Source organism: Phragmites australis, chromosome 10, assembly GCF_958298935.1.
Source record: "Phragmites australis chromosome 10, lpPhrAust1.1, whole genome shotgun sequence".
Lineage (NCBI taxonomy): Eukaryota > Viridiplantae > Streptophyta > Magnoliopsida > Poales > Poaceae > Phragmites > Phragmites australis.
Genome location: NC_084930.1, coordinates 4,912,073 through 4,929,205, shown reverse-complemented (window position 1 = coordinate 4,929,205; position 17,133 = coordinate 4,912,073). Strand labels below are relative to the sequence as shown.

The 17,133-nt window shown below is 47.2% G+C and overlaps 1 protein-coding gene across 8 annotated transcripts; it reads left to right on the top strand.

Annotated features, from left to right (window-relative positions):
- Window positions 1-3,159: 3,159 nt before the first annotated feature.
- LOC133883251 (uncharacterized) lies at window positions 3,160-16,738 on the top strand. Of its 8 annotated transcripts, none has more exons than XM_062322524.1 (5): window positions 3,160-3,617; window positions 4,036-4,139; window positions 10,237-10,413; window positions 10,896-12,559; window positions 16,233-16,735. In XM_062322524.1, exons 3-5 carry the CDS (start codon window positions 10,281-10,283, stop codon window positions 16,377-16,379), a joined length of 1,944 nt encoding a protein of 647 aa, XP_062178508.1. In that variant the 5' UTR covers window positions 3,160-3,617; window positions 4,036-4,139; window positions 10,237-10,280; the 3' UTR covers window positions 16,380-16,735. The 8 variants fall into 8 exon arrangements, with proteins under 8 accessions (XP_062178508.1, XP_062178504.1, XP_062178503.1 ...); XM_062322520.1 differs by having other exon boundaries at window positions 3,373-3,612; window positions 4,036-4,143; window positions 10,262-10,413; window positions 16,233-16,737; XM_062322519.1 differs by having other exon boundaries at window positions 3,373-3,612; window positions 16,233-16,736.
- The last annotated feature ends 395 nt before the right edge of the window (window positions 16,739-17,133 follow it).

The following is a 17,133-nucleotide window of genomic DNA, read 5'->3' as shown; positions in this document are numbered from 1 at the left end:
TATAAATTAGCTCTTGCTCTTTTTCAGAAAAGCCCCTATAGGTTAAAACCCTCATAACGTTTTCATACGAGCTCCGTTTTAGACGATTCTTGCGCTCGCACGATCGTAGCAGTGAATACTATCCGTTAGTAGGCTTTTCATAGAGCTTTGCTTCTGTTTAGTGTACTGTTCTTAGACGTTTGTACTTATTTATTTCTGATGTGCGTGATTGCAATAGTAGATAAGCAGTTCATGAATCTATAGGATCAGACTTTTGAAGAGTTTGAACAGCTCGTTCCTGAAGGCAAGTGTCTTTGATCATATTGATCCTATTATAAAAAAGTGTGTCTTTTACTTTATAAATGCATGCTTGTCAGTGTGAATCCCATGTTTAGGGTTTATTAATACATTTCATGATTATTCTTATCGCTTGTGTTGTAGTTTAAGTGTTAAGTGTAAAAATGCTTAGTCATGTTGTCAAGTCAGGTAGTTTAAATGTTAATATAACTAATGGTCTCTGCAACATGAATCGGTTTAGGTAATTTTTTGTAGCAACATGGAACATAGGGATCTATGCAGGTTGGTTTGGTTGATATGGCTGTTGTGTGCGCATTGAGTGATGTATGAGTATATGCTTGAGATCTTAAGGATCAGTTCATGGACATATAACTCAACATAACAACGTAACCACAAGACTTATATGGTAATGCCTGGCTAATTAATTGAATGTCCTCCTTATTCTGTACGCACCAGTGGATGGTTGAGTAGCACAAAAGGGGGTCTCTGCAGTGGATAGAATCCCTGTTAGCGGTTAAACCTTAGTAAGTGTTTACGGATTTGGAAACACATTATAAAGGCTTTATAGTGATCTCTCGGCGCACACCTCAGAAGTGTGTAAGTTACCGACAGATACTGGCAAAAAGTTGATCACGACTTGTAGGTAAAGTATGCAGACTCTGCAAAGTATAAAACTGATCGATCAGCTGTATTCATGGTTAAGAGTGGGTTTGTACTTCTTTATAATTAGTGGAGATCTTAGATGATTGGTTTTAGGTAGTCGGGTGGTGGTACCCTAATGAGTTAGTAGCTGGATATAGGATATCTGGTGAGTCTTAGTAGTTGAATGGGATTTAATGAATTGTTTTTTAAATGTTGATATCGTTACACATAGTAAATAGAATTATTAAATTCTTTTGAGTTCTAAATTAGAATAGCATAGATGTAGTCAGTTTAAGTGGAGCATTTCTTATCTTAAGCTTTTATAAAATTTAATTATGTTATACATATAAAATACATCTTTTGTTCTTTTGAAACCGAATATAACTCCGACGGATCGGTTGGCGTGGCAACGTAGACGCCGCAACCCCAGAAGACGTCAGCTCCGGCGGAGTCCCCCATAATACCGTGTGGAAGCCCAACTCAGACTCTCCATGGTACCTTATCAAGCACAGCCCTCGGCTCGGCGTCCGCCCGACTGGCGCGGCAACAGTACCGGGCGGGAGGGTGTCTGGAGGCCAAGCCGCTGGAGGCCAGGAAAAGGAGGATGGGGCCAACGCTTCTGTGTTGATTCCAACCAGCACCAGCCCCATCGGCGGTGGCTCCGGTTGAATCGGCGGGGATCACGAAGGTGTACTCGCGGCAGAGAGTGAAACCAGCAGCTCTCTCTCTCCCGCTGCCATACCACTGAACGCTCAGACCGAGCCCTCCGCGGTCGCTTCCAAGACGGCTGCAACGGCCGTGCAGAAATCGGGGCTGGTGGGTGCGGCCCATCTCACCGCCGATAGCAGGGCGGGAGCGCTGGCGGGAGGAGCATCGGCCAAGGAACCAAGCTCACCCGGGACCATACATGGTCAGGTTGCGAGCTTCTCTGCAAAGCAGTTTTGCAGGGGACAAAGTTGCAGCAGATCGACCGCCCTGACGCCGCGGGCTCGGGAGCGGTTGGCTCCGTTCAACACTCCCACACCACTCCCACACCGGATGGGCCGTCGTTTCAGCGGCCGTGTCCGGGCCATGTCTATGGAGAATGGTTTGCTGCTCACGGACGAAGACTCGACGTCGAAAGCTTTGAGGCGGGCTGCGACTAAAAATCTGGATACTGCTGCACCATTCAAGCCCATCATGTTCACATTTAAACTCTAGTTGTATTCTGTCAAATATCAGATAATTAGGGTAATATTTAGTTGGAGAGCGATGTAGAATGTAATAATTTTATTTATATATTTGAGAAAAAAATAATTCTATTTATATATAGCTGCTTGTTTGATAAATAGGATAGAAAGAGTCTATTTCAATACTCGAGTCCTTCTTGCCTTTCAAGCAGGTGGCCTGCCTCATGGCCCAGGTATTTTTTATATTTCAAAAATCAAAAATCGCAAAAACATACATCCGTTTGAAAATTTTGTAAATCTATTTTTGCATTTTTTTTCAAATAGATGCATACTTTTACAGTTTTTTATTTTCATAATATAAAAAAAAATCAGTGAATTACTGGTTCCAATAGGAATATTATCTGAAAGTATAATTAGCGTGTGCACGATCCATCGTGTGAAATAACACTAAATCTATATCTATACTTCTATAAAATAGACGAGTTATGACAAATTCAGACAATTTATATATATTACACGATCAAATGGACCATAATCAAAGTTGGTCTCCCGTCTCCTCTCTTCTCAATTTTTTGAAAATTAATTTAAAAATATACAATTAATAAATACTATCAGCATTAAAAAAATACCAATACACCATTATTTCCTTTCACTTATAAGGGTGAATCTCAACCTTTTGTTTTCAATTATATTTTGTATGAATTTTTTTTACTTCTCTCATAATATTGTAGATTTTACATGTGAAATATATGTATGGTTGCGAGTAGAAAATAAAAGAATTACTCTTCTAATTATAAATATAAGTCATTTTAGCTTCCTCAACTATTCTCTAAATATAAGTCATTCAAACTTCTATACATTTTTTCTCTTTTATTTTCTTTTCACCCTTATTTAATAAATACTATCACTCTCATAAATGAGTAAGTTACCTTTTCTAATACAGATTAAATAAAGAACAACAAGATTATTTAATTTACTTTTTTAATTATATATATAAATTTAAAATAATTTATATTTGTAGTAGGAGCGAGTAAGATGAACCGAGGCAAGCATATACGTAGCATTACCCGAGGAAGGATGGGGCTGCATTCCAATTCCAACGGCCATTGTAACAGAAAGTCACCGGGACGGCGGGGACGCATCCTCCCTCGCTTTCCCTTGTGCCTCTTCCGTTCCCCTTTCCCACCCCCATTTCCCACGGCAAGAAACCACGCCTCGAGCCATCTCCTCCTCTCGATCGCGAAGAGGAGTTCCTCTCCCCCAGTCCCCCCCCCCCACCCCCCCCGCATCTGGGTTCCTACCTTCCCGACCCGCATCTGGGTTCCTCCTCTCCCCGCCGCGGTGCGGAGCGTCCGGTTCCTGTCCCGGAGGCTGGAGCCGAGATGACAATGCCGGGGTCTCCAGCGAGGCCCAGCTTCTCCGGCCTCCGCGGCGCCCGGTGGCGCGCCTATCTCGGCGTTCTACCCGGCTCCGCCGCCGTCTCCACCGACGAGCTCCGCCGCGCCGCCGCGGACTCCCGCCGGAGGTCAGGTCTGGGGGAATTCTGCTTTCTATTGCGTTTGGGCTCCGGCGAAGCTTCCGTTTGTCGAAACGATTAGCCGCTCGACGAGTCTTCAGCTCATTTTGTGGCGTATTTTTTGATAGATCAAGTTATCTTAGGCTTTGACACCAAGAGCCCAGCTCAACTGTAACAAACTACCTATCGATTGGAACATCGATTAGAGTATTCTTCTACTAATGAAACTATAACCTACGCACCTATGCCTTTGCCATGCTAATCAAGTAAGTACAATAATATAAATTTTACTTCTTCAGACATTCATATAACATGGTGAATTTTCATGATATTATGATCAGATGATTTTTACTTGTTAGTACGTGGCAAAAGATGCAAATTGTTGGGTTTGAGTGTATTAACTCGTGGGGTTTTGATTGGTGTTTGCTGCAGATATGCTAATTTGCGGCGAAGACTGTTAATAGATCCCCATCTTTCGAAGGATGAAGAAGGCGCCCCCGACTTAGTTGTGGAGAATCCACTGTCTCAGAACCCAGGTAGGTATAGCTTTTGCCTTCAAGTTTGTGTTCTCTGAGTTGTCATTGCTTGCAACACCAGGCAGTCACTAGAAATATTCACACTTAAATACATGCAGATTAGACTGTTAGATAAGATTTTCAAAGGCACTTTGCCAGCTAGACTGTCATATAAGATATTCAAGGGCACTTTGCCAGCCGAACAATGGTTAACGAAATGAGACTTTGTAATAAATCTGTTACCGACTGTTTGTTTAAGGGCATGTTTGGATAGGGGATGCCTTGTGCTAGAGCATCATACGAGGGGCAGTAGCATAGGTCTGAGAAGGCAGTGAGATGTTAACTCACATCTTCTGTTACGTAAAGGAAAGGGGAGGGGATATAGGTCATTGATTTTACCAAGTTCCAGTAACTTATTTGTTGCACCATCATCTCACCTGATAATTTTTCTCTTGAACACGAGGAGAATTACATGCCATTGTATTAAGAAGATAGAAATATAGTACAAAACCGATCCCACCCCACCATCCCGTTCAGGAGCAGGGTGGAGACAAATGCACACACATGCACAAACAACCTTGAACTATTACATACGCGCCACACACCATAAGAACGACTTACAGAGCACCGCAAGCTAGGCCATCAGAGCCTGTAGCTTCTTTGCGTCCGCCGCGCACCACAACATGCTCTCATCTGCAATCTCACGAAGGATGGATTGTGCGCTCGGCGTATTACCCTCGAAGACGCAGCTGTTGCAATGTTTCCAAATCCAACATGCGCACAGGATGACTAGCGAGTTGAACCCGTGCCGTTTCTCCTTAGGAGCTTTGCATGCAGCACGACACCACCAATTTGGGAAGGAGCGTTGGCATCAGTTTGAGGTGACGTGGTGCAACCCGGATCCAAGCAACAATTCAAACCAAATGTGTCATGAGACGACACAGTTCACTAGCAGGTGTGTGATGGTCTCATCGGCCTAGTCGCACAACGGACACCTTGGAGGATGTGGGAGTCCGCATCGGGCAAGACGGTCCGTTGTCCAACATCGGTTGTGGCTAGCTAGCCAAATGAAGTACTTAGCGTGGCAAGGCCCATACCTTCCAAATCCGTTGCCATGGCTCAAAACCAACGCTACCGGTGAAGAAGGCCATGTACGTCGATTTGGTGGAGTAAACACGCGATGGTGCCGCGGACCAGATATGACGATTTGCAATTTCGAGCTGTAAGGTGGTCTCAACCGCCAAGTCCCATAACTGCAGGAACTCCACCATGGTAGGCACGGAAGGCGCCCCCGGATGTCGCAGGTCCAAGCATTGTTGGCGAGCACCTCCTTGACGGTGTGCATGTTGACAAGCCGGCTTGGCACATAGCGAGCAGATGTGATGCCAACTCGGCAACGGATTTGCCCAACAACCACATGTCGGACCATAACAGTGTGTTTCCCGCTGTCGACCTCTGAGATCAGGAGCGTTGAGAATAGAGCACACGAATTTGAGGGGAGTGAAAAATTGGATCCCACCCAAGGCTTGTCAGGCGCTGTCTTCTGAAGCCATAGCCACCAGGTGCGGAGCGCCCAGCTGAGAACCTCCAAGTTGTGGATGTCGACACCGCCGAGCTCCTTCAGACGGCAGACCCGACTCCAGGCGATGAGGCAGTGACCTCCATTTACCTGATCTCTACCCTTCCACAAGAAAGCTCGATGTCATTTGTCAATCACCTAATTACCCAGCGGGGGATGTCGAGGGCCATTAGCTGGTAGATCGGGATGGCCGTGAAGACCGCCTTCACAAGCACAGTGCGACCCGCTGGATGAAGCAGACCCGCCTTCCACCCCGAAAATTGATCCGCCACGCGATCGATAAGCGGCTGTAGAGCTGCTTTGGTTAGCTTCCGCACCGACAGCGGCAAGCCCAAGTACTTGCAAGGGAAGTCAATAATGGCGCACTCCATTAATTCGCGCACCACATTTACATCCGCGGAGCTGCATTGGATTGGGTTTGCTGAGCACTTTTGGAGGTTAGTTCTTAGTCCCGAGGCGTTTCCAAACCGGCCAAGGATTTCTTGGATCACCAGAAGATTACCCTGCACCGGTTATAGGAATAGCACGACATCGTCCACATAGAGCGACACCCTATGATGTATCGGTCGGGTCACGAGAGGTTGAAGGAGGCCATGATCGCTCGCCTTGTTCAGCACAGAGTTTAACACGTCCATCACCAAGATGAAGAGCATTGGCGAAAGCGGGTCACCCTGTCATAGCCCTCTCTGGTGGTGAATGACCTCATCGGGCTCACCATTAACAAGCACCTAGGTGGAGGCAGTGGCCAATAGACAACAAATAGCATCGCGCTAGCCCTGCCCAAAGCCGAGGTGGGTGAGGATCTCTGAGAGAAAACTCCACAACACGGGGTCGAAGGCTTTCGAGATGCCCAACTTGAGGAGCATCCGCGACTCTTTTTGTTGGTGAAGCAATCTCGCCGTCTGCTGGATGCAGCGGCCCCGCACGAAAGCACTTTGATTGGTGCTCACCGTTGCTGGTAGCCGTGACACAAGTTTGTTCACCATGAGCTTGGCCACTAGCTTAGCAAAGCTGTGTATTAGGCTGATGGTGCAGAAGTCCTTAACCTCCACGGCGTCCAGCTTCTTGGGCAGCAAGATCTAGTAGGCTGAGTTTAGGAGACCCAACTTCCTGTTGTCCCCAGCTTGAATGGCACTGAGTGATTCCATGATGTCTTGCTTGATGACGCTCCAGCACATGCGATAGAAACGGTCGGTAAACCTGTCGGGACCGGGAGCCTTGCCCAAGGGCAATAGCTTGATAGTCTCCCACACCTCCTCCTCTGTGAACTCCGCATCGAGGTCCAAGAGATCTTGTGAAGGTTGGAAGAAGGAGGCGAGATTGAAGCTTTCTGTTCTCGGTTCCACCGAACCTAGCAAATTGTCGTAGAACTCCAAGATGGTCTGCTGCTTCTCCTCTTGACTAGGGATCACATGGTCTCCAATGTGGAGCTTGCGATGAAATTGCTGCGCTTGTGGTGGCGAGCATGGGCATGGAACTAACCGGTGTTGGCGTCTCCCTCTTTTAGCCACCCGATGCGTGACCGAAGCTGGGCTATGGTACGCTCAAGGGATGCAAGGCCGAGACAATGTTTCTTTAGTTTGTGGCGCAGCCAACTCTCTTCAGCCGAGAGAGGTCGCGCATCCTGAGCAATCTCTAGCAGATGCATGATCTCACGCGCCATCCGCAGCTGCAGGTTGATGTTTTCGATCGTGCGCTGGCTCCAAGATTGTAAAGCACGGCTGAGGGTTTTGAACTTGATGGACAAACATTCAAACGAGCATGTCGTTGACGTCGGAGTAGCCCAAGCAGTTGTGACTGCCTCCATGAAGCCCCCCAACTTGGGCCAGAAGCTTTCGAAGTGAAAGCGGCGTTTTCCGCGCGAGTTGTCCTGCAGGCCGAGCAAGTGGGGCAGTGGTCTGAGATCATTGACGCTGAGCTTTGCAATAGGCAATCAGGGAAGAGATCATCCTAGTCGGCCGTGCAGAAAACCCGATCAAGACGCACAAGCGTGGGAGTGGATCGCTCGCTGGACCACGTGTATTTCCTGCCTAGAAGGGGAACCTCCTGCACCTCCACCTCGTCGAGGAAACAAGGAAACCGGCCCATCATCGTCCGGTTGACATTGTTGTTGTTTTTGTCTTCTGAACAGTAAATCAAGTTGAAGTCTCCCGCGATGGCCCATGGCCCAGAGCATAGGAGTTCCTGCAGGAACTCCAGCTTCTCGCCGTCCGCCTGCGGGCCATATACCCCAGTGAGCCACCAGCTCAAGCCATCCTCCGATGCGAAATGGATCGATGCCAAGAAGCGGTCGGTGTGTGAAGCGACGCTCCTGCAGGCGGCGCTCTTCCACGCGATCAAAATCCCACCACATGTGCCGGTCGCTGGCAAGGCCACGAACTGGTCGAACTCCGAGCCGAGGAGGAACAGTAGCAGACGCACGGAAACCGTGGCAATCTTCGTTTCCTGGAAGCAGACAATGTCCGCCCGCGTTGAGTGAACCTCCTCCCTAACCGAGTTACGACGCGCGGCATCGTTGAGACCGCGGACGTTCCAGATGAGAATAGTGGATAAATCCATAGGAAGATCTAACAAGAACAACTACAGAGCAAAGTGTTAACAACGCTTTCAAAGGACGCCTGTTGCGGCCGGCCCCAACTCCTCCTGGCCGGGCAATGTCCAGCCGAAGAGGGCGGCGAGGGTCGTCACGTGCTCGGCGGGCAACGGTTTCTCAAACAGTTCGGCGAAGCAGTCCTGAGCATGCCGATCCGGCTTGGAAGAGTCAGCAAGGAGACCGATCTTCCGTAGGATGTGCTCCAAAGCGCGATTGCCGGCCGCCGTGGCTGAGCCTTTGCCAGCACTCGCGAGCCGACGACTCCGACGAATAGAAGAGGCGGGAGGAAAGGCTGCGCGCTTTTTTTGAACAGGGGGACGGGCAAGTTCTTGGACTGGCCGCATTAAGCGATCCATGATGGCGCTCGCGGCTTTGGCCTCGCTGTCCATCGAGAACGGTGGTGCTGGTGGAGCGGCCGCGGGCCGTCGACGACGTCTGGTGTAGACCAAGCGTAACGGGCTAGCAACATCGTTGGCGGTGGATAGGTCTCGCTGTGCGGTGCCCCCCAGGCTTATGTGAACGGCGTTGTCATGGATTGCATGTTCCTCCCGCAGGCACTGTGACGTCGTCTCCAGAGAGGTGTATTGCAGCGATATGGGAGGAGTCGCCATGGCTTGAAATGGTGGCTCATCGGTGGAAACTGGCGGTGGTGGCATGGCGGCGATGGCCCCACCGCCCGTGACGTTGTTGTAGCTGTGTTCCTTGTCTGTGGCCGAGGCAGGTGGTTGCTTAACGGCCATGGCCTTGAGCCCTTGATTGCTCCTTCGACCGGCATCGTTTTGTCTTGTACCTCCTGCGTCTCCATAATTGCAGCTTGCTCTGCATTTTCCTGCTCTTCCTGTAGACACTGCTTTGTTGACGGGAGTGGAGTGTAATCCGGTGAGGTGGAGTCTTCCAAAGGGCCGTCCAGTGAAAGTTGCATGTTCAAGCCGTGCCCTGGAAAGGTTTGGTTAGTGACAGCTTCATGCATCATAGGGTCAGCATGCTTTGAAAGCTCAACGATGAGTTTAGTGGCTGGATCGTGAGGCATGATGACTGCTGCGCTTGGGTATTGAAGGATTTTCTTTTCCTTGGCCGAGCCCCTCCAGTTGCATTCGTTGGTGTTCCCGAGGCAGAGAAGCGATGCGACTGGTGAGGCGAAGTGCACCTTCTTCTTTCCCCTTGCCGGTGAAGGAAGTGATGAACCTGATGACATCCTCTTTATGCACGAGGGTGGCAACTGCACACTGTCCCTTCTTGCCCGATGACTTAGGACAGATGGTGGGCTGGATTGCCGCTGGCGTCCGCCGTGGTCTCTGTATGATCTCCTCCCTCTCTCTTCTGATGTTGGTGCGACGTGGTTCATGGTGTCTTGACCGGGCCGGGAGCATAAGAACCCGAGTCTGTGTCGCCGCGTTCCCCGGCGACTGCGGTCTTGAACATCGTCATCCTCAACTCGGCCCCGGCGCGTGAGCTGGAATACGGTAAAATCAAATTTTTGGTGGAGGAAAGCCAAATTTACCGTATTCCAACCTTCATTGCTCTCGCTCCTCCCCGGATCTCCACGAGCCCTTCGCTCTGCTGTTGCTGACGATTCAGCATAGGGCACCTTGCGAGCTTGAGTAGTAAGAGCTTGGGAGCCGTTGTGGGTTGATGTCTCTGCAACTAACTTGCTTCTCCCACACGAGGCCTTCTGCATAGATGCGCCAACTTCTTGCTTGGAATAGCTGTAGGTTTCTTTATGCGGGGACGTCAGGTCGCCAGAGCTACGCAACTCCATCCTTCTCACTTGATAATGGTCTGGTTACAACCAGGAGATCATGCTGTTATTTTCTCACCAGTCAGACATTTTCTTGATTCGGCATCCAATCCTTTGGCAATGTAAGAAAGTGGCATCTTATGCAACTCGCCGTTTAGTGACCTCATTTTGTTTTTCATTTTTATAATTTTGTACATCCTGAATGCAGAAAGCACTTGGGGCCAATTTTTCAGGAATGCGGAGCTCGAGAAAATGCTTAACCAAGATCTGTCCCGGCTCTATCCTGAATTGGGGGACTTCTTCCAAACAAGCACGTGTCAGTCTATGCTTGGACGTATACTGTTAGTGTGGAGCCTTAGATACCCAGAGTTTGGTTACAGACAAGGTAAATCATTGATATCTGTTCAGCTATTGTGAGCTTTTCTTCTCACCAAAAAATGGTTGACACCAACTAAAGCTGTATGCCCGCAACATGATACACCTAGTGAAACTGCAGCATCCCAGTGGTCCAAGGGAGTTGGCTCCTAGATTTAGTATGTATTCAATGTTGGCTGTGGAGCCACTCTATACGGCCATTTTTTTTTGGTAAATAACCACCTAGTTCTTATGGAAATTAATAATCTAGCAGTGGTTGAGTACATCTAAATGTGCACATTGAAGTAAAGTTTGTTTGATCTATTGGATCACTGAAAATTACTTCCATGACAAACCAGAGGTGCACATCTTTCTAACAGCATGCTGAAACCTGTTTGAACTGCTAAACAATGGTCCGAATCACTAGGAGTTTGATTTTTTGTTTGTAATGGCAGAAGCATTCATCTGTCCTCATTGTATCCATTTGTCAACATGAATCACTTTCCTCTACAGGAATGCATGAACTCTTAGCTCCTCTTCTCTATGTCCTTCACGCTGATGTGCAGCACTTCAAACAAGTCAGGGGCTTTCATGAAGAGCTTTTTGGTGATGATTTTGATGGCCAAACTTTTCCAGATAGGTTAAAGCTGAACAGAAGTGACAGGAAAAACAATGTCAAGGGTAGCACAGCTAAAGTTAGAAGTTTGGCTGACCTTGATCCTGATACTAGGGACCTTTTCTTAATAAATGATGCATATGGAGCAGAGGGTGAGCTGGGTATTATTTTATCAGAAAAGTTTATGGAGCATGATGCCTACTGTATGTTTGAGAATTTGATGGATGGTGCCCAAGGTGTGGTAGCTATCACCGACTTCTATTCTCTCAGTCCTTCACCAGAATCAAGCACAGGTTTAACTCCTGTAAGGGAGGCATCATCTGCAATATATCATTTGCTTGCTAGTGTGGATTCCTCTCTTCATAGTCACCTTGTGGAATTGGGAGTAGAACCTCAGTACTTTGCGTTACGATGGCTCCGTGTCCTATTTGGTCGTGAATTTTCACTTGACAATCTTCTGTTTATTTGGGATGAGATCTTCTCTTCTCCTAACCATTCATATTGTACAGACATCAGTAGTAGAGCAGATTATCAATTTAAGGTCTTATGTTCTGCTCGTGGTGCCCTGATTTTGTCAATGGCAGTCTCAATGATGCTTCATCTCAGATCCTCCTTGCTAGGGAGTGAACATGCCACTTCTTGCCTAGTGAGGTTGTTAAATTTTTCTGAAGATATTGACTTGAAGAACTTAATCGAGAAAGCCAAGTTACTGCAATCTTTTGCCCTTGAATCAAATCTTTCTTCATCTCCTCTGAGAGGAAAATCTCCCTTGACTCCACCCAACTATTGGGAAGAGAAATGGAAGATGCTCCAGTCACCGATTGATCAAAAAGGTGGTGGCCCAGTCATCAGGATGAAAGGACGGGGCTTTTTAAGAAGAAGCTTATCTAACACTGAATCAAATGTTTCCAGAACCAGTGCTGCTAATTTTGGGAACACCAATTTAACTTCAACTAGGCAGTCTACTGCTGATGAACTTCACAATGCTGATGAAGTTCCTGTGAAGCTGATAAATAGTTTGCCACACATGCCTATAGAAGAACAAAAGGATCATGTTTGTCAAGGTACTGCAGAGGCTATCGGGAGTAATTCAAATAATGCATGTGAGGCTGGCCAGCATAATGGTTCCTGCTCACCTTCATGTGAAATTAGAGATCCTCTTGGAGCAGCTAGTAGGTATTTATCGAGGAGCAGCAGTACCTCTTTGTCATGTGGTTCTGATTACGATCAAGACACGCATCATGTGGAAGAACCATCTATTTTCCGTGATGACAATGTGGTTAATGAGACTGATGCACTCTCTGTGCACAATGGTAGGACTGATGAAGCAGCAACTACAACAAATCATATGTCTGAAATGGTGGATAATCAATCAGTTCAACAGCATCGACTATGTTCTTCCGCTAATGGGAAGTCGAAAGTAAAAGATGACCAAAATCCATCTATGACTGAAGGTGGCCACAAAGAAACATTGGTAGTCAGTTCAATGTCAAATACGGCTGATAAAGAGTTGACCAGAACATTAAGATATCTAGGTGAATCAATGGTTGAAAACATTCAGGTAACCATGCTTAATAGAAGCTGTTGATTAGTATTAAGGAAAATTACCTGGAAGTAACTTACCAATAAGTTACTAATGTGTTTTTTTTTTTACTTTTTCTTTTTATTGGTGGCTTTTGCTGAAATTCATCTCTAGCCTACTCCAACTTGCTTGGGACTAAAAGGCCTTTTTGTTTTGTTAACTTGCTAAGTTCATACTTATTGCCAAATAGACACCACTATTTCTAGATAAGTCAGTATATAGTTCTTACCTGTGTCATGGTCAAGATCCAGCTCATGGTCCAATAAGACCGGTCAGCCCAAAAGCTGTGAACAGTACCACGGTTACTGTAGTGGCGGCCAAGTCTATGCCGTTTCTTGCCCGTTAAGTAGATTAGGGTTTTTCAGAACTTTCCAAATTGTAATAGATTACTTAGGAGCTAAGTTAGCCTCTTTGTATAAAGAGATAAGTAAGAATTAGAAGGAAGCCCTTTTTTCTTGCTGTCCAGGCGCCTGGCGCCTGGCCGATCCTCGCTTTCTCTGTCACGTCGTCGCCTCCCTGCGCCCAAACCCTAGCCACCGCCCACTATAGCCACCGGCGAACTCCATGGTCGCCATCCCCCTCCTCTCCTCTCTCCAACAAACAACCACCATTACATCTGGTATCAGAGACCACTCTGACATCATGTATTTCATCGGAGGGATCAATCCTGTAGTCAACTGAAGATGTACATACGCAGATGCGATCGCGAAGGACTGCATCGACCTCGACAACGACAAACGTGGGCCTGTTCCTCACATGAACGGTACTCACGATACTGTTTATCTTGTGAACAGTGTCCACCTCGCTGTTTCGTCTGTGAACAATACCTATGGTGCTCCGATTTCCTCTGATCTTCATGCTCCACTCGTCGACGATCCTGCACCTTCATCACGGGATCTTTGCAGACAATTTGAGGAATTTTGTCACGAATACCAACAATGTGTCGATGAGTTATTCACTGTCCTCAACATTCCTTGGGATCCAAAGGAGGCGCCTAAGCTTTCTTCCTCCTTACCACGCCGACTGCCAACATCAGATGCCTGTACCAACAAGGATGATCTGCTGCAAGCTGCTTCACCGTCGACAACCATTATCCTACAAGATGCCATCGTCCCATCATCAGTAGCTTCATCGGAGGTCATGACCAATACTTCTCGACGACCACCAGCAGATGAACACTCCTGCAACATTGCCTACACGTCGAACATCGCGTTCCCTCTACACCAGTCTTCCACCCTATCTTGACGCCAGGCGGTACTGGCCATGTCACCCTAGGTGTGCCTGACGACTCCTCTGTTGGCATCGACGCTGTCCTCCATGACATTTTCTCCGACACGCACGACGCCGTCTCATCTGCTTCTCCAGAATATGCGGAGGATGTGCCCGGAGACTTCCTTTTTGCAGGTTCCGCTGTACCATCTACTCTCTCTCATGATCCAAAAATTTTCTCTGCAGATGCTCAGATCGCGCACAACGAAGAACCTATTATTATGGCAGCCCCTAATGTTCAGAAGGGACACACGGCCACTACACAGGATTTTGTGGTGTCCGCGGTCACAGCGTCCCTCATCAAGGCTTATGGCACTTCAGCAGCCGCAAACTCTCGTTTGCCACCTGCAACCGACTTGGAGATCACGCCTGGGGCAAGAGGCCCCAGGGCATCTCCAAATGCTGACCCCACATGACTGTTGCCGATCAAGCGCCTCACTAGAAAGGAGATTATGGAGAGGTGGTGTCTCAACCTTTGCCCTCAGTGTGACGAGAAGTTTAGTGACAATCATGATTGCAAACACCTACTTTTCATCATGGTTGGTCGCGACTTCATCAATGATGATCCACACTACACGACACCACCACCAACAGCAAGCCATGATGTTTCTTCAGGCAAGGCCAATGATGCCCCGCTCTATGGCATGGTGTTACAAGGTCCAGCCGCAACAATATACAATGTTATGACGATGGGAGCTACCAGTTCCTCCAGCAAACACGACTTCGTCAACACCAAGCAAGGCATCACTACTCCAACATCCACTTCAAGTTGCGAGGGTTACTCCGTTGTCACATGCCGCATTCCTGCGTACACCGACGGCCACACCATTGCATGGCCGATTGATCCTGGTGGACCGAATGATGTGGTTGTCACCAGCTCCTCCACGACCAATCTGGCGACTACGGTTGCTCGACCTCCATTGCATCCAGCAGCCATCAGTGTTCAAGAGAAACGCACGTCCACTCTTCTCATCCACACCATCTCCAACAAGGTTGTTGACATCGTCACGCAACATGATTTGGAGATCGTTGTTCCACCCGACGGCCCTACCTACAACCATCGTGTCACCAATATCTACCATCCGGAGGTTACGTAACGCACCAACCTTCACCTGACCGCCATTCACCGCTCTTGGGATGGTTCTCATCACTTACCTTCTTGCCTCGTTCCCATGGGAACCAGGAGGATCATGTGTTGCGTGCAGGACCTCCAATTCCCCTGCCCAACATTTGACGTACTACCAGTGCGTGATAGATACCAACATTCACAAGGTACACATTAACTCTGTATTGTAGGAATTCAATAACAGGCACAACAATAATGTACGTGGATTTCAACGACATCTCTAGCACAAAACACGGCGTCGTCATGATCCACGTCTTCATCACGCTCATCGTCGAGTCTACCTCCTTCACCTACATCAATGACGATGCAATTATCTATGTGCTCCTTCGACTCCAGGCCACCGACGTCATCATCATCACAAGGCGAATGGAATTCTTCATCAACCATCTCCAGCCCTGCCTCGTCACACCAGGGCTGCATGGGAGCAAAACTTGTTCTTTAACATGGGGCTTCATCGGACTTCAACCATGACCATTACCTTGCAGCATGCGGAGCTTTCCCCAATTAGCAGCTCGAGGACGAGCTATAAGTGAATGGGGGCGGCGCGGGGAGGAGGAGATGTCATGGATCAAGTTCCAGCCTATAGCCCAATAAAACCGGCTGGCCCAAAATCCCACTTGTGGGTACTGTTCACGCCCATGAACAGTACTGTAGGTACTGTAGTGACGGTCGGGTCTATGCCGTTTCTTGGTCGTAAAGTAGATTAGAGTTTTTCAGAATTTTCTAAATTATAATAGATTACTTAGGAATCAAATTAGCTTCTCTATGTAAAAATAAGTAAATTATTAATAAAGAGATAAGCAAGAATTAGAAGGAAAACTCTTCTTTTTACCGGTCCAAGCGCTTGCCGCCTGGCCGACCCTCGCTTTCTCTCTCTCGCCGCTGCCTCCCTACGCCCAAACCCTAGCTGCCGCTCACCATGGCCGCCGACAAACTCCATGGTCGCCATCCCCCTCCTCTCCTTTCTCCAATAAACAACCATTACACCTGATTGATGTTTTATGTTGGTGATGCTATAGGGTTTATATTCTTTTCTTTTGGGCTCATAGTTTATATTCTGATAATTGCACTAGATAGATTCATCAAACAGTAAAGTTTGTACTTCCCACCCTCCCACTTTTTGTCTAAGAATTAAGGAGATACAAAAGAACGAAGAGGAAATATGTCTGTTTTCAGATATATACACATTTAAGCTCAAATCATGAGACAACTTTGCTTCTCTTTGCCCTTTGGCTAATTTGCTGGTTTATCTCACAGGCTATTGAGTTGCTGTTTCGACGAAATTTACTCTTGAATTCAGTGGATAAACTTGAGGAAACTGTTCCTGGAAGCACACAGCAAGCTAAGGCGTTAGCAGCTCTAAAAGAACTCAGGAAGATCAGTGATCTTTTACGTCGAATCTAACTAGTACAGCTATAAGTATACTTTTTTCCCCCATATATACGGTTTTGTAGCCTTTCATAATTGACTCCATTTGACAATGGATTTGTTGTAACAAGGGAACAATGTGTAACCATCCGATTGTAGTTTGTACATGCTCCATGTAAGCTGATAAATCATAATTGTACATCTGAACGTCTCTTCGCTGGTGGTTGCAAGGAAGTGAAGCCGGTCGTACATTTTTAAGGCTTGTAACAACAGATATGCATGCCCTTTCGTGTTTTATATTTTGATAACAAGAGCAACCAAAGATAACTGGTTGCTGCCCTTGTGAGTTGTGATACTATGATGGATGTGCATTTTGGTGTCGCCTTTGAGGCTTGAGCTTAATTCTGTGGCATTACATGTGCATCAGCTGTACAAGGATTCGACATCAAAATTCAGAAGTTGGTGCTACCATCTGTTGGTCTGTGGAAAGCAAGAACTGATGCTTGCTTCCAGGTTGTCACACTCTGATCCTAGAATGATCATACATACTATTTGTCACTGGATCAGTATTAGTCCGAACTCTAGGCGACTAAGCGCGCCAGGTCGCGGCAATGATCTGAACTCTAGGCGCCATATTGCTTTTGTTTTCATGTGAAATTTTGCTTTCGGTAGCTTGAGTTGTACTACAGTCAGTGTTTCTGATAGGCACACACTACCATCCTTAACGAGGAATGAAATAGATCCATGGAGAGTGTCTACACGACTCTGTGTCTTAGCTTCATCAAGGTAT

Excerpts from the sequence above, each read along its gene's own strand:
- LOC133883251 (XM_062322519.1), top strand. The coding sequence starts at position 3,470 with ATGACAATGCCGGGGTCTCCAGCGAGGCCCAGCTTCTCCGGCCTCCGC. Across the intron at positions 10,414-10,895 it reads AGAGTTTGGTTACAGACAAG|GAATGCATGAACTCTTAGCT; the intron begins GTAAATCATTGA and ends TTTCCTCTACAG. Across the intron at positions 12,560-16,232 it reads CAATGGTTGAAAACATTCAG|GCTATTGAGTTGCTGTTTCG; the intron begins GTAACCATGCTT and ends TTTATCTCACAG.